This window comes from Pocillopora damicornis, chromosome 2 (genome assembly GCF_964200805.1).
Source record: "Pocillopora damicornis chromosome 2, jaPocDami1.2, whole genome shotgun sequence".
Classification (NCBI taxonomy): domain Eukaryota; kingdom Metazoa; phylum Cnidaria; class Anthozoa; order Scleractinia; family Pocilloporidae; genus Pocillopora; species Pocillopora damicornis.
Window position 1 is genome coordinate 35,858,732 of NC_142671.1, and position 20,815 is coordinate 35,879,546.

A 20,815-nucleotide genomic window follows, 5' to 3' on the forward strand; every position below is an offset into this window, starting at 1 on the left:
ATACTGTTTTAAGCAGTTTCCCGCCTTGACTGTAATCAAAGGAAAAATGAGTTTTCCCGCCTCTATAAAAGCTATTAAAAATCTTTTTTTGCAGACTTACAGAACGCTGATTCGAATCGATAGGCAGACCTCAAACACGCCAATATTACTAAAACAGCAAATTGCCGAAATAGGCCACTAACATTAATCGCTTCCTTTTGCTCACCAAACGCATATCGAAAGCTCCTGATAACACTGTATTACGCACGAAAGTCGTTTATCCGAATAAGCGAGGCGATTTCTAGCAGTTAACCCTAATTCATTTTTTTGGATTGCATCATTCATGATGCCCCACGTTTTTATGTCCCGTAATTGTGCGAGGAACTGTACATTTTGAGTTGAGGAATTCAACTAAGTTAGCGTTGTAAAATGGACGGAACAGAACGCCTTTACGTCTGTGCTCATCAACGCAGTCATTGGGAGTTGAAAGGAACTTACTTTGCCACTCAAGGGCGGAAGATTTGCCTTTTAAACGAAGCTAAGCTGCTTTTTTCTTCAGCAGAGTAACTATCTAGAAGACAGGCATCAATTTTAAAGGTTTATTAAATAGCGTAGGAAAAGAAACTTTCCTCAAAACCATTTACAATACTTTCTACGCAATTTAATAAGGAAAATGGTTCATTAAATCTGTTCCTCTTTATAAGTCTTGTATCGACTTACAAAGTTATTCTTATTGTAGAATTACATATATAATGTTTTCCAACAGCTTTCAATCCCTTGTCTTTCTGTTTGATTTAGTTGCAGTAAATTGAAACAGTTCCCGCAAATCGACTGCACAGAACACTGAATGAAGCCATTACGAAAGAGGGTCTTCTCAAGACCACATCGACCATATCCTATTAAACTAAGGCGCTTTAACTTTAGCTCTCTGAAATGCGGTGAAGACAATTTACTACTAATTATAGTGTATGGTTAAAGATGGTTGGCCATAACAAAAAGAAGTCAATATCCACAATAGCTAACTGCTGTCAGCTAGCATCGACACTTAAAAAGCTGAAACAGAGAACGAAAAGTTAATGTAGTACATATTCCATTTACTGCACGGCTATTATATAATTTTTTTCATATAAAAGTTGTTAAAATTGTGCTATACGCAATGTAAGGATTATTTCCTACCGCAGTTTTAGATATCATAGCATGAACTTGGAATGGGAGACTAAAGCAAGAGGCGACAACCTTTGACATAGTCAGTCTAGTGATCAGAGTATTTTTAAAATGAAGTGGTTAAGTCTAATTCAGTGGTTTTTTTGGTTTCTGATAAAACCGCAAAGCTTTTATCAATTGTGCCTCCTAAATGATGAAAAAGGCAGCATATAAAAATTCCAAACTTATGTTTCTATGAATCGGAACAAAATACAATATTATGTCAATTTGACCGACTCTCTTCATAGCATAAAAAACCGCACTATATTTATAGAATTTCGAATTAAAATCCATTTAATTCATCTGTGTTCAGTAATTGTTGCGTTTTGGTAGCATTGTTTCAAACAATCTGTCGTAAGTGAAGAATATAACACACCGCCATTCCCATATTCCTCCGTTTTAAGGATTTGTATTATATCTGTAAATTAATTCAATCAAGATGATCTTTTCCCCATTTCAGATGAGGAGCAAAACACCATTAACATCACCAACTTTCGCTAAATGATGTTCACGTTCATTAGAATTGAGCTTCATGAAATCAGGATTGGCAAAATGTAACTTGCTTTCAGCGCAAGAAACCGGCGAGACATCTCCTCGTCAATTCAGCACAAAATTAAGCCAATTGATTAAAAACAAGATACGTAGGTCACTCGACGTGTGGCTGCCATGAATAACGTGGCTGCCATGAATTAAGATACAATCAGTACAAAAAGGGAATGAAGGAAGCTTCGTGCAAAATTCAGTTTAGAATTTTGGACCTTACCCTCTAGTTGCTCGTACTAAACCATCGATTTTGTACATGATTACAGAACAGACATAAATCTAAATTCCTAATCACGAGCAATTCAAATACATCAGACCGACCATTGAATGAACAACGCTGATTCCCACTCTTTGACCAGAAAGTCTCGAACCAAGTAACACTTGTATAAAAGATTCAGTATTCTGTTGCATTTCACTTTTGAGACAAAACGCATCGTAATGTTCTACTTTAATGTGTCCTACTTAAAGAGTGTTCACATAGATCCCTTGGAAGTATTCACGTTCATTTCTTTGTAAAATTCTATTGATCAAAACATAGCGGCTTCGAATACATGCTCATAACATATTGCGTGCAAAAGGCAGCCGTAAAGTCCTTGACCTAGGTACACACAGTGACTCTAAAATGAAGACCGCTTATGTATGCTTGATCTCACTTGCAACAAAGTAACTGATAAACAAGTGTTTCTCCTTTAATTGGTGGCTAAACTTTTCTCCTTCGCTGAAATATTGGAAAATATGTCTGCTCGAGCTCTTTCATGCTTCATACCTTTAGACACACCCAGCAGAGGAAGCAAAAATTGCATTCGTCATTCCAAACCCTTCCCTGTGGAACTTTCCTAAAAAGCGAAGCATTCACGACAATCCACTGGCTGACACTGATTTAATCACACGCCCACTAAATCATCCAAAATGCCTATTCTATGCGTTAGTAAACACACTATGTCATTTTTACAATTAGTGTGTTTACCTCAAGGTGCCGTGGAGGCGAGGGCGCGAAACACTATGGTGGTCCATTATCAAATACAGGAAACTTAGCTATTCGTCGGCCACTTGAGTCGCTTTTCCGGAGCGCATAGCTAGTAAGAGTTTAAATGAAATTGTAGACACGCTTTTGTTAAAAGAGTAGGAGTAAGAACCGGAAATTTTAGCATTTTGATTCATTCGTTCTTTGTCGTATCTGCATGATCAGCATAGATAAGCGTGCTCAGTAATTGCTCAAACAACGGAGTTATTTTATTTCACTTCCTTATCGAGAAATTGTTAAGAAGTCATTCAGTCCATTCACTTAGATCACGCATAAAACAGGTTGCGCAATTTAAGGTTTTTCGTGTATCCTGTTTAAAAGTATTTTGCAACTGAGGCAAAGTATGTGGTGTTTCAGTTTAAAATTTTAGGAGACCTTCTGTAGAATAAAGTCGAGTGGGTCAATAGCTATTGTTAGTGATACAGAGAACAACACAGTTCGCTGAGATTTTAATGAAATGAATTATAATTACACTTGTGAATTTGACAAATTGCAGTAATGGATCCAGTTACACTGTCGCAAGATTCGAAACACGTCATCGAAACCACATGAATTGGCCAACGCATAGACACCAATGAGCCATGGTGAAAATTCTGGTACAGTTCATATGATACCTTTTTTTCGTCTTTTTAAACGGGACTGACCCTCTCGAGGTACAGTAGAACTCCTATCTTACGATGTGCCAGATCCCTGGGAAAATGTGTTCTTTATAACCGGAGAGTGTTCGCTGTGTTTCATTCAATTTATTATTGCTACGGTACGAAAATGTTTTCCGTGAGTTCGTTTTACGACACAGTCTTTACGTTACTGTTCCAGAATATTATTATTATATATATTGTAGACTAACGAATTATCTTAATAGATCATGTTGCAAAGTAGTCCAATTGATCTGAAAGCCATGTGAACGAGAACGAAAGAAGTAACTTGGTTAAAAAGTCACTCTCAAACATCTTTCGTCTTGTGATAAACTGGACACTTTGACAGACATCAGATCAAATCTTCTCTAGTAGTAAAACTGATGCATTGTTGTACTTACACCCGTTTGCCTGAGGGCAGAAGGACAAGGATATTCTGAGCTCTAAGTTTTATCAAAACATCCTAAATAAAGATATTGTGTGAGCTTTTGGCCTTCTCTTAATTAAAGAGTTGGAGATTTTTATAGATATTTATAAATAACAAAATGAGAGAATTTCTTCGTTATAAAAAGTAAAGGAGTCGATTGAACGCAGATGTGACCTGCAGATGCTCAATCACTGCTATCACCCATTGCTCCCAATTGTTGCTCGAAACGAAATTTTACAGAACTCATTCCACGGGAACCCACAGATGTCAACTAAAGTTCAGCATCCGCGGCAGTATTTAATTGCCTACATTTTTTGTAGGAAAGATGTGATGTCAATCTCATTGTTACTGAGTGTCCATTTAACGTTTCCACTTTCAAGGTGTTCTTTTTCATCAGCCGATGGCTAAAAAAGAAAGACAAAGATTTGTTCTTAATAATGGTAGTTTACACATCACTTCTTAAACAATCATAGCGAAGTAAATATATTTTTGGTGGTTTTATAGTGAGTATTTTCTGGAAAGGTGTAGTTGATTCGGGGGAAAAAGTCTGCAAAGAGGCCTAAGTGCACAACCTTTTTTAGTAGATGGAGGTTTTGTTTTGTCTTTTGGTGGGAGACAAGGTCAAACGACAGCTCCTGTTGAAATCTGGTCAAAAATTCAATCTTCATTCCTAGAATCACAACTTTAATTGTTTTATTTCAAGAACAAAAATAACGTTTTGGAAAAGTTAGGAAAATTATTCACGGTTGACAATTCATCGTATTTATTTGGTGATGTGCCTTCATAACTTAACCTTGGGGTCTCATTGCTGAAGGGAGTGCTCCTTTCTGAATGTAACAGAGCAATTATGAAAACAATTAGACACCGCAATTAGTGAGCTGTCCGCAAATGTACTTTATGCCCGCTATAAGTATTTTGCTTTCGATAACTATCAACACAATAATACTAGCGATTGATTACCAAGAACGAAATAATCTAAGCAGTTTATCGCGGAAAATTGAGTGCAATGCGTCTTTTATTTCACAGCAGCTTGGTTGGTGTTCTTGATTAAAACGAAGATGTGGCTATTTCGAGACGTATCATTCGATACCAGTAAAAATCTCAACGCTGAGAAAGATTACGAAAGCAATTAACACCTTGGGAATATTGCCCAATGAGTTATTTCCTGCCGTCTGGTGCCAGTTGATAGGGGGATCTACGGTATTCAATTGCTTTAATGGATCTTTTGGGTACGCCTCTTGTCGGCGAGCAGACAAAACAAGGAATCTATCAGAATTCTACGTGTTTGCCATTTGTTTTTGCGCCTTTGAAGCACTGGAAACTCTAACAGCTTTTTCTGGAAATGCGTTTAAGCGGATTATTTGATTTTCAGTTCGATAGCTAGAGATATTTTTGACGCAAAGGGTGTTAAATTTCGCAACAATATAGGTACTGAAAGACGTATTTTTTTCAGCCCAAGAGCATTCCTGCAATGGGTCATACAAACTACTCGCATTTTTTTTTGTTTCTTTGCCACGTTATTGTCAACATAGTCACTTGTTAGTCCTCCCTTAAGTGACCAGTTTCGTGCAACTTCTTGCAGTGAACAGAACAGAAAAATCAAAGTAGTCCAAAAACTTGTTCTAGTAAAAGCTGTTTTGCTTGAAATTAATTGAAGTCATGAAGGCGAATAAACCAAGTAAGGGATTTGCCATATAGAAGATGTTAGTAAATTGACAGAGATGATATACTCTCACAGAGGAGTTGTTGGCTCCTTTGATTTGCGGAAATCAATCATAACATCTTAATCTGCTGAAAATCATGTTCATCCGGGGATAATTTTATTACTAAAGATGCTGTTATATTTTTCTCGGGAAATACGCTCGTTGAATCAATGGATATGACCATATCAACAAAGTATGTTTTATCAGTGCGTGTGTTTTAGTTATTCTTTGATACAATCGGAAAAAAAAATCAGCTAACTTTTGTTATCAAAAGAAATTCCAAATATGAACAAACAGCCCCTAACAGTGTTTTTTCCGGAGCTGAACCAGAGAGTTCCATCGCCTCGTAAAACATTCAATCGTTATCAAACTTTGTTTGTAAAGCGGTGCAGTTGGAAGAGGCACTTGATCATGTGCATTTTGAAGTCTGACAACTTATCTTGGTCAAGTTGGTACACAGAAGTTGTACACGTATTCGCAAACATCAAGAAAATTCCGGAATGACGGCTAGGAGACAATGCATCTTCTCGTGATGAAATTGGTTGGGACTAAAATATTTGATCTACATGAAGAGCCGGCGAACGAAAGAAGTTGATGCAGCGCATGTATCCGGGAGGCCTCAATGGGCTGATGGATTTTACTGCCAACGGTTAAAATTTTGGCCAGCTTACGGCTAACGATTACTATCTTTCTATTGTTGCCACATGAAATTTTTTTTTCGGTCAACTTTTTTTACGACTTACGGTTAAAATTTATCAGTTTTTACGCCTAAGGGCTAACGGTTAACCCATTGAGATCTTATATTTCGTAAGACCCAGGCAAAGTTTTAGAATTGGTTTTTAAGAAAATACGAGCATCCTATACAATTTCCTGTGTTTTTATTGTCTTTTCGCGCAGGAAAATGATGTATAAAACTACAAGTAGATAACTATTAAAAGCAATCTCTAAAATATGCTCGCGCTCACCGCTGATTAAATTGATCGCTTTCAATTTCCGTTCAGGAAGTGAATTTGCGTCATGGTTACGTCATAACTGGCTTGGGTTTTTATTTTCGGATCATGTAATGATGTGCTGAAATCACGCTGTGATTTTACATTACCGCGGTGTAATTTATTATTTGTTGAAGGAGTGATGCTCTGTGACTGCTATTTATCAAACTTCTAATTCTTGGGTGCGGTTATCTTCGACAGAAATGATAAATTGCTTTAATTTTTTTGTTGAAAGCCGACACGCGAATCTACTATTTATTACGATGTCAAAATGATTTTCACAAATATTTACACAACTGGATTTTCTAACATCATGTGCCAGGGGGGGTTTTCCGGGATGTCGAGTTCAATTTCTTTTTCACACTTTTCCTCAAGTTCTAAGAAATCTTCACAATAAAATTTGAAAAGACATCCCTTTGTTTTGTTTGAGGCACTCACAGGCAACCACACCTAGATTTGCTCAGTATAATTGGGTTATCACTTTGTCGTCCAAAATAGTTCCCTGGTGGTTTCTTTGAAATAAAACATGTAAATGTCTGAGGAAATTCTGGGGTTGAGGTATTCAAGAATACTTACTTCGTCGCTCAATTATTCGAAATATGCACTTTTTACGGAAGTGGGGTAAAATCTACATCTCCTGCAACGGCGCTGCAGTATGCAAACATCATAATTATAATACGAGCAAATTCCATTAGTGGGCGTTCAGAGAAATACCTCATTGTAACGAAACTTGAGAGACAAGCGTTAATTTCAGTTTTTTTTTTTTTCGTTTTTCAGGCGAGTAGAAGCGAATTTCACGTTCCCCTAACGCTTAAGGACCGTTCATTATTTATCGCAAGGGGGGTCGGATAAATAATAATAATAATTCTTATGTAATATTCTTATGCATGATCTCCTCCTCATCGGCAATTAGCAAGTGAATTCGAGGCTTATTCTTACCGAGTGATCGGTTTGTCAATTCGTTTTCAAATGTGTGTGAATTTCTTTGGTCTTGTTTCCTTGAATAATTAAGATCTTCTGGTATAAAGTCAATTCGTGTTTTGGTGAATTGCATGTGTTAGAATTTATTTTGGTGATTGAACAGTTTCGACTTTTTGTGTAATTTTGTTACTGAGCTCCCAATTATCACTGGCCCTCGTTGTTGAAATTGTTCACAGACATGTTTTTTTATTCGAGCAAAATTGTTTTTTCACTGTTTCTACTTCACTCGTAATCTCGGCCTTATCCCTTGGTCCAAGGTGGAATCCTGGCATACTTCTTCACTATACAGTATAAAACTGCATCTTGACTCAAGAACCTTGCTTAATAAAGAATTTCATTATATGGCCAAAATAATTTTGATTTACCGTCAGGCTGGTTAACCGTCAAGAGACTATGAGCTTGTGTTTCCTTGGTAGAGTGAATTCATGAATTTTACTCTTTGCGTAGAAATTACGAATTTTATACGCCCCTTTTGTGCAAAGTTTCTTCGTTCTCTCTATCTCCTTTTTTTTTCTTTTCTTTTTCCAATAACGTTTCCATCTGTTAGCATACATTTTTCGAATATAAACCCTTCTGTGAAGAGCAATCTTTATAAGGTTTTCCAGTTTCAGGGTTTATTTCCATTTTTTTTACTACATCATGTCAGCAGGTTTGGTCATGCAAAAAGCATAGGACATTGTTATGACTCGTGACTAGAAATAAGAGAACCCTTTTTATGCATGCCGTCTGACTCGTGGCTTAGTTTAACTCTAAAACGACGTACGGGTTGAGGTTACAAGACAATTATACCGGCCGGCGTCTCGGACTTCTCATATTTCCGCGTGAAGCAACGAAATTATGAGACTTTTGCAGGGTGTCCACCTCGTTGACAGGATCAAACAGTTTCCCCACATAGCGGTGTTTTAACAAATGTAAGTCAGCTGATGTAACCGAGTACCTTTGCTCTTTGAACGTACTCTGACCCAGAGCTAGAAGAATCGTGGGTAATCGAACACACACACACGTAAGGAAGCTTGTCAGCGGATATTCAAACCTGCAGAAATTCAAAATGGCGGACACATGGCTGATAATTTTGCTCTGCTATTTGGCTTTCATTGTCATTTTCATGGCCATCCCAGCGTCTTTGGGATTTTCTTTTGGAATTAGAAATTTATATTTAGGCACTCTGCTCAAAATTTTTGAGGTATGCCTTACTGGTGCTGTAGTAAATGGCTTTTTATGTTGTCGGTATCTCAGACAGCGCAGATATGAAAGAGTTGTAAGGACCTCTTAAATTTTATTCAAAGAATACTCACAAGCTTCCTTTCTTCTTGAAATCGAAGGATTTTTAAATAGAGGCTATGTTAATCTGCACGTTTCTATTGTTGGAGCGGACATCAATCGCAGTATTTTAATTTTTTTTTTGTATCTTCGTTCCTTTTAGCTGCTTCGAAAGCGCTGCTCGTTTGTTAACGTGTGAAAACAAAACAGCAGTTTTCATTGTTGTTTCTTTTTTTTCGTTTTATAGATTGGTAGGAGAACTATTCAGTCAAAGCATGGAATAAAGTCAAATGGTAAAGTATATGTAGCTGCGAGCAGACAAAGATTTCTTTTGCACCACATACCCCGTATAGTGAGGCTGTAGAAGAACCAGACATCACCTCTTTGGTATATGACGTTCATGCAACAGATTAAAAATTGACCAGATTGAAAACAGATAAAAAATACTCAAATCTATAGATATGTTATACAGTAAATGGTGTGAACCCAGAGGTAACTTGTAATAGTGTAGTTTGATTGTCCAGGTGAGTGTAGTCCTGAGAAGGACTGTTGTCGGTAGTGGTGACTGATGTTTCGACAACCTGAGCGGAAGTCATCATCAGAGTCAAGTGAAAGGTAGTTGTCAGTCGAATGTACTTAGTCCAGTTTGTGTACACTGATTGGTTAGTTTTGCAGAGATTTTATTGGCTGTAAGACTCAAGTGGCATAGGTCAGTCATGTTTGGTCGAAACATCAGTCATCACTACCGACAACAGTCCTTCTCAGGACTACACTCACCCGGACGATCAAACTACACTATTACCTATAGATATTTTGTTCCTTAAGCCTTGAATAAACACATGAAGAGGTATAGAGAGGAAATATGTATCAGTTTTAATATTATTCTGGTCAAGTTTAAATTTTATTTGCATTTGTTGTTATCCTCCCTTTACACCTAAACATTTATAACATATTCTCTATACTGTACTATATACAAATCCATGATGTTGACAAGGAGAATTTGGTTGATAATCAAGAGCTTCTTTGGTTGGCATTTACTTTCTTTATTCTCATGACCTTGATTTGTGATTCAGGAGTGGTATTGTAAAGAGAAATTAGATGCTGGTCACTCTTAAGGGTCAAAGGATTGAAAGCCAATTGGTGTTGAGGGCTTTCACAAGGTTTTTCACCCTTTCAGTCACCTGCATTCATGACACTTCAACTGCATTGAGTGTGTACAATATTTATGTTATGTCTGGTGCTTCTAAATATTCCAATGCATTAACCCTTTAACCTTTAGCTCCCAAGATCTCATGAGTAATTCTCCTTACTGTCTACAATATAGTTCTTGTGATGTTAGTTTGGAGAATTTGGTATTGGATCAACTAATAATTCCCAAATTAAGATTTTTTCTTTATTCTCATCACTTGTCTGCTTGATATTGTATTGATATTGTAAGGAGAAATTCTGTCTTGGTCACTCATGGGAGTTAAAGGGTTAACTCTTGAGAGTGACTAGCATCTAATTCATTCATACAATATCACCCCCAGATCACATATAAAGGTCACCAAAAAAAAGGGGAATGATCACCAACAATAAAAACTCTTGATTGTTAAACAAATTCTCCTTGTCAGCAACATAGGAAATGTATTGAGAACAGTATAGAGAATATGGATACTGATGTTAGGGTGTAAAGGCTTAACTAACTGTCAGGTTGCACAGGAACATGTACAGTACATTCCTAATGCTTTGCTTCCTCATTGTTGTCTTAGTTATTGAAAAAACACCAGCAAAACCCACAAAAGCTAACTTACCCAGAAACCGTTCGTTTGGTACCTTTCAAAGAGAATTCCATATGGGTGATGCAATAGAGTTTTGTGTTAATGGAGTTGAGGTGGGTAGAGAAGTTTATTTTATATGCACTCTTTATTGATTATTTATTTGTGCATCATATTTATTGTGGGGATGAGGGATGTTTTAAAAATGTTCTAATTTATAGCAGAACCAAATTTTGATTACTTGCCACATTGTCTTGATACTCAGCCTTTAAACTCTTTACAGTGGCTAATTTACGTTTTCAATTCAGTTGTTAACTCTAAATTACCTGTTATACTCTCCCACTGATGCAGCACCACAGTTTCTTTAGAAACTTGCCCCCTTTATTCATTTGATACTCAGTGACCTGCACTTTGAAAATATTAGGGATTGATTTACAAGGCCTTTTGTCTCAATCAATAGCTTCATGTAATCATTGACAAGAGGAAAAAAAAAGGTTATTTTATTTGCAGGATAGTTTTTTTTGCTCTCTACTCCCTGTCATACTAATTGTACTTTAGAAAATATAGGAACCATTTTCCTACTGAAAGGAAAGGTTTATAAAACATATAACCATTCTGTTCTGATTTCACTGGCTTCCTGTACTTGGTGTGTTAAAGTTTCTGTGTGAGACATTCCTCTCAATCTTACCTGCTAGATGATTAAAATCAAATCTGAAAGTGAAATTTTTGTTGTGTTTGATGCAGGCCATTATAGATGATGAAGTAACGAAGCGATTTTCTGCAGAAGGTCTGTATCAAAATTGATCTGGAAGTGCTGAAGCACGTAGAAATGGAAGACTGACAACTCAGCTAAATTACTGAAATAAAAAAAAAAAGAATTATGGTCTGAATTTAGTTGATTTATAAGAAGGTTTCAAAGGAGATGGCTGTTTTGTACTAGGGAAAATCTAAGTGGAGGTTTTCTTTTAGGGTTCATACAAAGTTGTTTCATTTTGTTTCCCTGTTGACAATAAAAAAATGTGTTGTGTTTGCAAAAGTGACTCATAGACTTCATGGGGAGAAGTCTAGCATACTAATGACGAATACTTTAAAGTTAGTGAGATGTTTTAAAACTTAATGTTGAGTCTAACATTAACCTTTCACTCCCAAGATCTGATTGTTATTTCTCTCCTCTAACTGGCTTACAATTCCTTGTTAATAAGTTATGAGAAGTTGGTGTTAGATCAAGATAACAACTTCTTCCTGATAAGTTTGAGTATTCTCACTACCTGATGGCTGGATAATGTATAATAATATATTATAGGGAGAAGTTACAAGTTTATCACTTCAGGGGGTTAAAGTGTTAAGGTTCTTCTTTGTTGAACAGTTCTTACTCTCCTTCCTTTTTATTACAGAGTTGGAATCTTGGAATCTCCTCACCAGGACAAATGAGAATTATCACTATATTAGGTAAGATGCTGTTGTTGTTTTTTTTAAATCAGTCATTATATAATGTCCCAAATTCATACCTTTCCCAAGGAACAAAGGACACAGTTTCAAGACCAAGGGCAAAGTATTTTCCCATGTGGATCTACCTAGATTAGTTGATACATTTTTTATTTTTTCTGCTGTTTTACCTTTTTCCATGTTGCTACATGGAAAAAATTCCATATACCATGAAAAAAATACCATGGTCAGTGTTGTTAATATTGACAGTTATGAGCCATGATTAGCCATTCAGATTTAGGGTTGTAAGATTCTGGCCCGCTATAATACTTCAGAAGAAAATAAATGTGTCTACATGCAAATGAAATGTTGAAGAAGTTCACTTCACTTTGATACCTTTGTTAATTTATCTTTTCTAAATCTTTCAATGTTGTAGATCCTGGCAATATTCAGGACAATCCTCTCATATTAATGTAATAAATGGCTTAGTATCTGGTGTGTGTCAGTTTCTCTTTAAAGAGTAGTAGGGGTGGCGCAGTGGTGAGAGGGCTCATATTCCACTGCTCTGGCCCAGGTTCCATTTTTAGAGCTTGCATAGCATGTGGGTTGAGTTTGTTGTAGGTTCATCCTTGTTCCTTGCTCCATGTCCTCCAGTTTTTCTCCCTCTCCAAAAACCAATATTCCAAATTCCAAATGGACCTGGAAACAGTGGATAAGAAGAGCCACCTAGTAGAATATCCATTGCTAAATTCCCATTTTCCATCACCATAGAGTTCTTTCCAGCTTGGTTTGGAAGGAGGGGGGTGGAATTAGGTTTGAGGTTTTAATATTGTTAGGGTATTGGTTATTTGCCCCTTGATGTATTTAAAGTAATAACATGGAACAAGGTAAAAACCAATGAGGGAAAAAATGCATGGCAACTATGATTGATATTCATTTTCTCTGACCACTTTGGTGTGAAGTGTATGGTACTGTTTAGGAGGATTAAGTAGATAATGATCATGATCATGTTAACTCTGTTCCTTTTCCAGTGTCAAGTTAACCATCATGTGGGTGCTGGGCTGTTTTGTGAGATATGTTATCTTATTTCCCATGCGGTAAGTTAAAACATGGAATTGATGGCTTCTCCTTCATTGTCTTTTTTTGCTGGTAAAAAGTTGTTCCAAAGCAATGAGACATTTTAAGGCAAAAGGCAGTGTAAATCCTATCAGCATGTAGCATGTTTCTCACATGAAGAAGTCAAATACAATGTAGCTGTGCTACAGAGAGCCTGAACTTGCGTTCAGAAGGTCTTACATTTGATGCCTATTTGGAACACTCAAATTGCTCTTTTTTAAGATGATTCATTCATCATTAACTGAGAACTAAGTTAACAAAATTAGATTACATCCATCAGCATTTAAAGTAAATTATCACCCTATCTGAAGAGGAAACTCCTGTTGTAGAGAAGGGAGTCCTGTTCCTATGGACAAGAGTGACGACTTGAGAACTGCATGTCCTGTGATTTGGTCAAAAAAACCTTGAGTACACTCCACTTTTTTGACTCATTCTTAGGCAATGTAATAATATATTCACATCCAATCAACTTCCACCTTATATGGAGCATAATTGGAAGGATTAAGCCATGAATTTGTATCAGTAGCATGATGTAAGATAATAAAATTCCTGTTTGTAGATTCACGTTATTTCTTCTTGGTATGGCTTTGCTGATTTCATCAAGAATCTTTATTGTTCAGCTCCCAAAATCCAGGTAATTTGCTAAGCTCCCTAATTAATGGGTTTTTCTTATAACTGCATATGAAAATCATACATTTACTATACCTGCAACATCACCTAATGCAGCTTAGAATCATTAATTGTCAATTTAACCCCCTCCTCAATCATGTACTTTTGACCACACTACTCACAGGAGATGCTGTAAGTCAAGCTGCCGACTAGGAACCCCCCCCCCCACCCCCCACCTTAGGGGTTTATGTTGATAGTATTGGAAACTGTGAAATTTCAGCCTTTCCAACAAAATGTGCATGCAAAATACCAGGTTAAAAATAGCTATCATCTGTTTAAATTTTCCCTCCAACTGCTTACTTCCCTTTCATTTAAACAAAGAAGTTTAAGCTTTAAAGATTTAATTGAGATATCAGAACAATTTGTTCCAACTGTGGAGGTTGTTGTTGACTTGTATCCTGCAGTAAAAGATCAAACTCTTACTTAACACTGTCCTTTACTAATTGTCAATGTTTTATTTCGTTAGTTTCAGAAACTGGCTGGACACGAAATGCATGCTGGTTGCATTTAGAATTTTTGCAAGGTCTGTTTCGGCTGTGATCACATTTCATAACAAGTAAGATTTTTGAATTTTTTTTTTATGTTTTAAAAGCAATTGTTGAATTAGTTTTAGCATGATATCATGAATTTTCAATGCCAAGGTCTGAGTTATCTGCCAAAGTGGAAGGCTGAGTCAAAATTAATATCATAGACACAAGGTTTGATAATTTATGGTATTTTGTGGAACCTGCCTTCAATAATTTTTGTATTATAAATTCTTAAACAATCTGCAAATGGAGACTCCTCTCTCTGAGTTTGCAAAATTAAACTAGGAAACTAGGCAGACTTTGAACTGTTCAAGATAACAGCAATATCCACTGCTGGTATTGGGTTATCATGTCAACTTCACACACTATTGTATATTGACTGTATGCTCTCGGCCAATCAGAGTTTTCTTAGTAAGTATAATGTTTAATGATATTCTTAGATTACACACATGCAGATAAACTTCAGCAGTGGTGACATCAATCCAAAGGGTTTGTGCAAACGTTTTGGCTTTTCACTTTCAGAGAGAACATCGCCCATGGAGGTGGAATATGTGTGGCAAACCACACCACTCCCCTCGATGTGCTTATATTAATGTGTGACCGGTGCTACTCTCTGGTAAGATAAATGGTCAAATACTTAACTGAGAATTTGTCAATGTCTGATGAAATGCAGATTGAGGAGGGTTGGCGCTTAAAAGCACTGAAACAGAAAAATGTTTTAAGTTTAGGTAAATTTTTAGACACGGCCTCTATGAAAAGTAGTTTTTCATCTTTTAAATATATATATGTTATTTGCCGGCTGGGAGGTCCGTATGGTGAAAAACTGTGACCGAGGTCTTGAAAATACTGCCCGAGGCCGTAGGCCGAGGGCAGCATTTTCAAGACCTCGGTCACAGTTTTTCACCATACGGTCCGACCCTTAGCCGGTAAATAACATATTTATTGTTTTTAAACTTGACGAAATTCTTTCCGAAAGAACCCGAATGATTTATGGCCGTAAATACGGCAAGATCTTCTATAAACTGAACAATTTTTGAGTGAGTAAATGGTAGTTAAAGTAGAGGTGATGCAAATTTAAGAGAGATGCCTCAGCGAAACATTTTCATTTCCGTAACGATAAAGATGATTAAAAGGCTTCCAAACAAACTTTGAAACATTATTTTTACAAGTATCTGTCACAATCTGACACCTGTCAATTGAAGAGCGCCCAAGAAAAAAAAAAGCGTAGGAACATTTGAAAACCAACTAGTTTGGCAAGGACTGTCACGACAATGTTTTCTTCAAAATCAGTTAATGATCTAACGGAAAGTATTATTCACCCTCATCGACCATTCATGTACGAAGATTTACCTCTGTTCATTAAGTAAACGGCGAGGAAAGTAATTGTGAGTAAATTCAATTTTTTTATTTTGAAGTTGTGAGAGTTTGCTCGTTTGTTTGCTGTAATGGCGTGTTTAACTCTGATCTTTCCTTCACAAAAAGCTAAATTCGAACGGCACACTCCAACGAGACACAAGCGAATGTAATGCGGCCTTTTCTCAAAAAATTCCTTCAATTTCTGTTGTGCAACTTAAGGTACAAATGTCCAAATTGAACGGAATTGGAAAGACTCACCAGGAGCGTATATTTGTTGTAGAACTTAAATTAAAACTTCGCTCGCTCTTTCACTATGAACAAATTGCTCGAGAAACTTCAGATATTAAATGAATGAAAGTTCCATCGTTCAGTTTAACTGTAACCAAATACCTCACGTTTCAACTTTCTGGGTACTTTTTGTGAACGATTAAAACTAAGTGCAGACGGTTTTTAGGCCGCTTGTCAACCAACGTAATGACACTATTGTTTATACAAATTCATTCTGAAACCCATATTTTTCTGTCAACCAAAGAGATTTGATAGAGAGAAAGAGAGGATTCATAAGCTATTTATCGGCTTGAGGTAGTGACCGACGTGTTTGCTTAAAAATACTGCCCAGCCGGAAAACGAGGTATATTTATGAAAAATGACAACGAAAGTTGGGATGTATTCGGCGACTCACGAAAGCGTTACCGTGGCCCGTGGGCAGAGATAGGAAAATACTGACCGGGTAAAGAACCAATCAGATTGCAAGATTCGTTACCGTGCCCTCTAAAAAAACAATAATTTTATTTATTTTATTTTAGTTAGGTAGATAGTGTGGTATCTTAATTGACTTATGAAAATACCGTGTACAAATAAAGTTATCGTATTTTATCGTATCAAAAGAATGAAGCAATGCGAGCATTTAATGCGAGCATTGCAGCAAAGCAAAATGTTGAGTAGAACCTCAATGCTTATCCTTCTCTTCTATACTTTCGGTTTAGTTAATGTACAGGCCAGAACCGTGAGGGCCTTTCCTGCCAAACGTTGTTTTCGTTGCTTAAAGTGATAACAGATGTAGGTGTAAATTTTCTTTCCATCGAAATAATTCTTTTCCCCCCCCCCCCCCCCCTCCATTCATCTGTAAACTTGTTTGCACACGCAGGTTGGTCAGAGACAGCCTGGGTTGTTTGGTTTCTTCGAGAGAACTCTTGCTAAAACTCAAGATCACATATGGTTTGAAAGAACGGAAATGAAGGACAGATTGATTGTAACGAAAAGGTATTGTTTATGTACGCGTAGAAAGATAGTTTTCCGTGATAGCATTACTTAAACCTATCCAGTATTTCTACATTATATTTTTTTTATTTTAAATGACACAAGTTACGTTTGAACCCCGTCAACAAGGTCCTTATTGTGCTAAGAAAAGGTCGAATTAAGCAATTGGAGTGATGCTAGGGTACTACGCCTGTGCAATTTAAATTTCAACCAAGCTGTTCCAGGCATTTCAGTTTTTAAAACAAAGTATAATGCTAAATAGTTAACGGCGCGATAGAAGCGGCGGAGCGAATGCGAGAGAACCGATCCAATTCTTCCTCGTTTTTTACTCCTCTGCTGCTATTGCGTTGTTTACTATCGCGCTTCGTTTTGCCAACTGAACGCCAGGAATAGGCTGAAATTCTGTTTAAGACAACATAGTTTACGTGATTAGTCAAGGAATTTCAATTTCTCTCAAATGCGTACGATTCAAGAGATTTTAGTCGCTGAAAAACCTCGTAGAATACGGGCAGTGCTCTAATTAGAGCGATATAATTGTGACTGCAGAAAGAAATATCGGCGCGAAAATGTTCAGTGCAGTTATTCACTAACTACGAATGGTACTTTATCCCCAGATTGAGAGAACATGTTCAAGATGCAACTAAAAACCCAATGTTGATATTTCCTGAAGGTGAGCAGATTCCTCTGTTGGTTCACATCTGTCATCCTTTGAAATTTTTTCCTTCACCGTCATGGTTTTCTTAAAAAGTCCCACATATACTTTTTATTTTTTATGTGTCAGTTGTGTTGGGAATTGTGGTCGTTTCGCCTGCGAGTCGACCAGCTCACGAAAGTCTTATAGGTCGTTTCGCAAAGTATTAGGTCATTTCACTAAAGTTTCTTTTAGTTTAGTTTTCTTCGAAGTATTTAACTGCCCTAATACGTTGGCGAAACGACCTGAAACGTCAGCGAACTGGTTGTTAGCGAAACGACCGGTTACCGTGTTGAGAGATAGGGAGGGAGTGAGGAGGCATCGATTACCGTTCGGCATCGATTACCATTCAGCATCAATTACCGTTTGGCATGGATTATCGTTCGGCTTCGAATACCGTTCTGTAGTTTGGCATCGATTATCGTTCGGCGTCGATTGCCGTTCTGTATTTCGCCATCGATTACCTTTCGCCACAATTTTTTGGCTGACCCTATTGTTTGCCTCGCCTCAAAAGTAGTAAAGTGTGGTGTAAAATTTTTTTGTCTTCACAGGAACATGCATCAACAACACATCCGTGATGATGTTTAAGAAGGGCAGCTTTGAGATTGGTGGAGATATTTATCCTGTAGCAATAAAGGTAAGGTCCTGGAACTGTTCATTTGTTTTTAGTTCGTGCTGTTGAACCTTCCGTGAGAAGGGGAAATCAGATGCAGAAATGTTTGTGCTTAGAGTGTATTTCAATTGAATGTCGTTAAGCCAAAGCCAACTTCAAAATCTCAGCAAAGTGAAACGAAACATTGGTTGAGTGTGATTGTGGAAAATTCCCTTTTAAGGTGGCTGGCAACAGTTTTTATGTACGCTCTGACTGGCTTGTTTTCCAACTGGTAGAGCTGTTTTTCTTTTTCGGGCGAAAAGGCAGATGAATAAAACTGTGTCAACTTTTATACATCATATTGTTGTCTACAAGTTATTGAGAGTTTATTGTATTTTTTGATAAATATTATTTCTTTAGTACGATCCTACTTTTGGAAATGCATTCTGGAATTCCAGTTCTGAAGGTTTCGCTATGTACCTATTTCTTCTGCTGACAAACTGGGCACTAGTCTGTGATGTGTGGTATCTTCCGAAAATGACTCGTCAGGTACAAAGAATTGTGTCGATGAATTTTAATACGCTTACTCTTGCTTTTTTAGTGGCGGGCTTATATGCGAACTTTGATGTGCTCGATTTCAGACTTCTTACTTCATGGCGTTTCGCAATTAACAATTTTCCTTGAACTACAGGAGGACGAGAGCGCTGCACAATTTGCAAATCGTGTCAAGACAGAGATTGCTCGTCAGGGAGGGCTGGTTGACCTTATCTGGTACGTTTTTGTTCGGACACAGACAACTTTGTTCATGAAAATTTTCTCTCCGGCTCTGAAGAGCTACAGAATTTTCCCGGTTGAAAATCAACGGTACATAATCAGTCAGGTTTTGAAACTTTTAAATTCCAACCAACGCGCAGGTCAACGACGTGGCCCGACTGTTAGCCGACTGTCAGCCGACTGCCGACTAACACGTCGGCCACCAGTTGCGCTCAGCTGCCGCTTAACTAAACCTATTAACCCGGCAGTTGTACACTAAGGAAGCTGTATCTTGTATCAGACGACAGGTGAATTGCTTAGCTTTTTGTTGCGTGAAGTTTAAGTTGAACGAAATGAACTGAACGTTAGATGAATTGTGAAAAGCTGGCCCTCTTAGCTTTGCGTCGTAGCTCTTGCCGATGAATTTTGCCAATTCAAGCAGCTTTGACGTAAAGTTTTATTTCTTCCCTTTGACTTTCAGGGACGGACAACTGAAACGAACGTCTGTGAAGCCAGAATTCCGCCAACAGAGACAAGAAGACTACGCCAGCACATTGAAGATTGATTAGAGATGCCAGAGGTTTACTTAATAAAGGAAGAATGTAGCATAGATATGCAAGGTGCACGGAACATCCAAAAATCCCTCCATTCTGTTTATCTTTGTGAATTGTCTTCCAGAAAACTTGCGTCACTCTCTTAACCAATCAGATTCAAAACTAAAACCAATCGCGACTTGGTCACCCGCGTTTTCCCGCGCTTTGGACAGTTCACTTGTTTTTTTCTTTGACATGTGATTGGCTTGTTGTAATCTTTTCCTTTCATCTGATTGGCTGTTGTGCTTACTTTGGTTTTGGTTTGCAACACCCAATCGAAATACACTCTATGAAGTTGATTAATGAATAATTGTTATTTTTTTAATGCAGTCAGATGGTCGTATCAGAAAGGATTTATTTGGGTAGCGTTAGGGATAGTCACATAAACATTTGTTAATAGTTTTGTTAGGTAGAATTATTGCGTAGGAGAGCATATATATTTAACATATTTGATATTTTTGCTGATACTTACTCATCAATATTTTGATACAGTTTGATACTTCGTAAAGAGAGTAACGAGGGTTTATGCAAGAAAACGATCTTAGTTTTCCTGGCGTAAGGGTTGAAGTTTCGCGATTTTCTCTTATTATAAATAGGGAAAATCGTTAAAATAAGTTAATAGGGTATTGGTAAAGGGGGAAAATTATTATGATTTCCGTTGTTTTGTTGATCCAAATCTTTCCAAAAAATTATTAAGTTATTGAATATGAAACAGTTTATCAGTGGCTTTGATTATAAGTAGGGGACAACTGTGAGAAAGACTCGATGTAAGAACTGGCACATGTGAATGGGAAAATCGCTAAAATAAGTGAAATAAGGTATTCTTAAAGGGAGAAAATTATTATGATTGCCATTGTTTTGTAAATCCAAGTCTTTCCAAGAAATATTAAGTTATTGAATATGGAACAGTTTATGGCTTTGATTATTAGTAGTTAACAACTGTGAGAAAGACTCGCTGTAATATGAAGGGCCAATATGTAGGAACTTGCACTTGTGAATTTAAAACTCCTTAGGAGACTTATGTTTGGTTACTTGGGCCGTCATATAAGGTTGTAGTGAGGGAAGTGTTGTGTGGCGAGCCGTAGTGTAAATGGTACCCATAAATTTTCTAATTGTGTATCATTTAGCTACTTTGTGGGGGTGGGTGTTGCTGATAAAGCCGTGCATGTAAATAAAATCCTACATTAACGGCACAGACAAATTAAAATGAATTTTAATCATCAGGATTTTAAGTGTTCAGTTGGTAATAACACAACTAATAACCCGGAGGCTCGAGTTCAAACGTGTCGCCATTCGTTTCTTTGACGAGGGTCCCCCCCCCCCCCCCCCCCC

General features: G+C 37.2%; 1 protein-coding gene across 1 annotated transcript; it reads left to right on the forward strand.

Annotated features, from left to right (window-relative positions):
- The first annotated feature begins 8,460 nt into the window (after nucleotides 1-8,460).
- Nucleotides 8,461-20,709, forward strand: LOC113685477 (glycerol-3-phosphate acyltransferase 4). Its single transcript, XM_089197506.1, has 15 exons — nucleotides 8,461-8,667; nucleotides 8,992-9,037; nucleotides 10,496-10,617; nucleotides 11,246-11,288; nucleotides 11,896-11,950; nucleotides 12,958-13,023; nucleotides 13,602-13,676; nucleotides 14,178-14,267; nucleotides 14,761-14,854; nucleotides 16,742-16,857; nucleotides 17,469-17,524; nucleotides 18,097-18,182; nucleotides 18,558-18,686; nucleotides 18,829-18,908; nucleotides 19,372-20,709. The coding sequence occupies exons 1-15, from the start codon at nucleotides 8,533-8,535 to the stop codon at nucleotides 19,457-19,459; spliced, it is 1,281 nt and encodes a 426-aa protein (XP_089053632.1). The 5' UTR covers nucleotides 8,461-8,532; the 3' UTR covers nucleotides 19,460-20,709.
- Nucleotides 20,710-20,815: the final 106 nt, after the last annotated feature.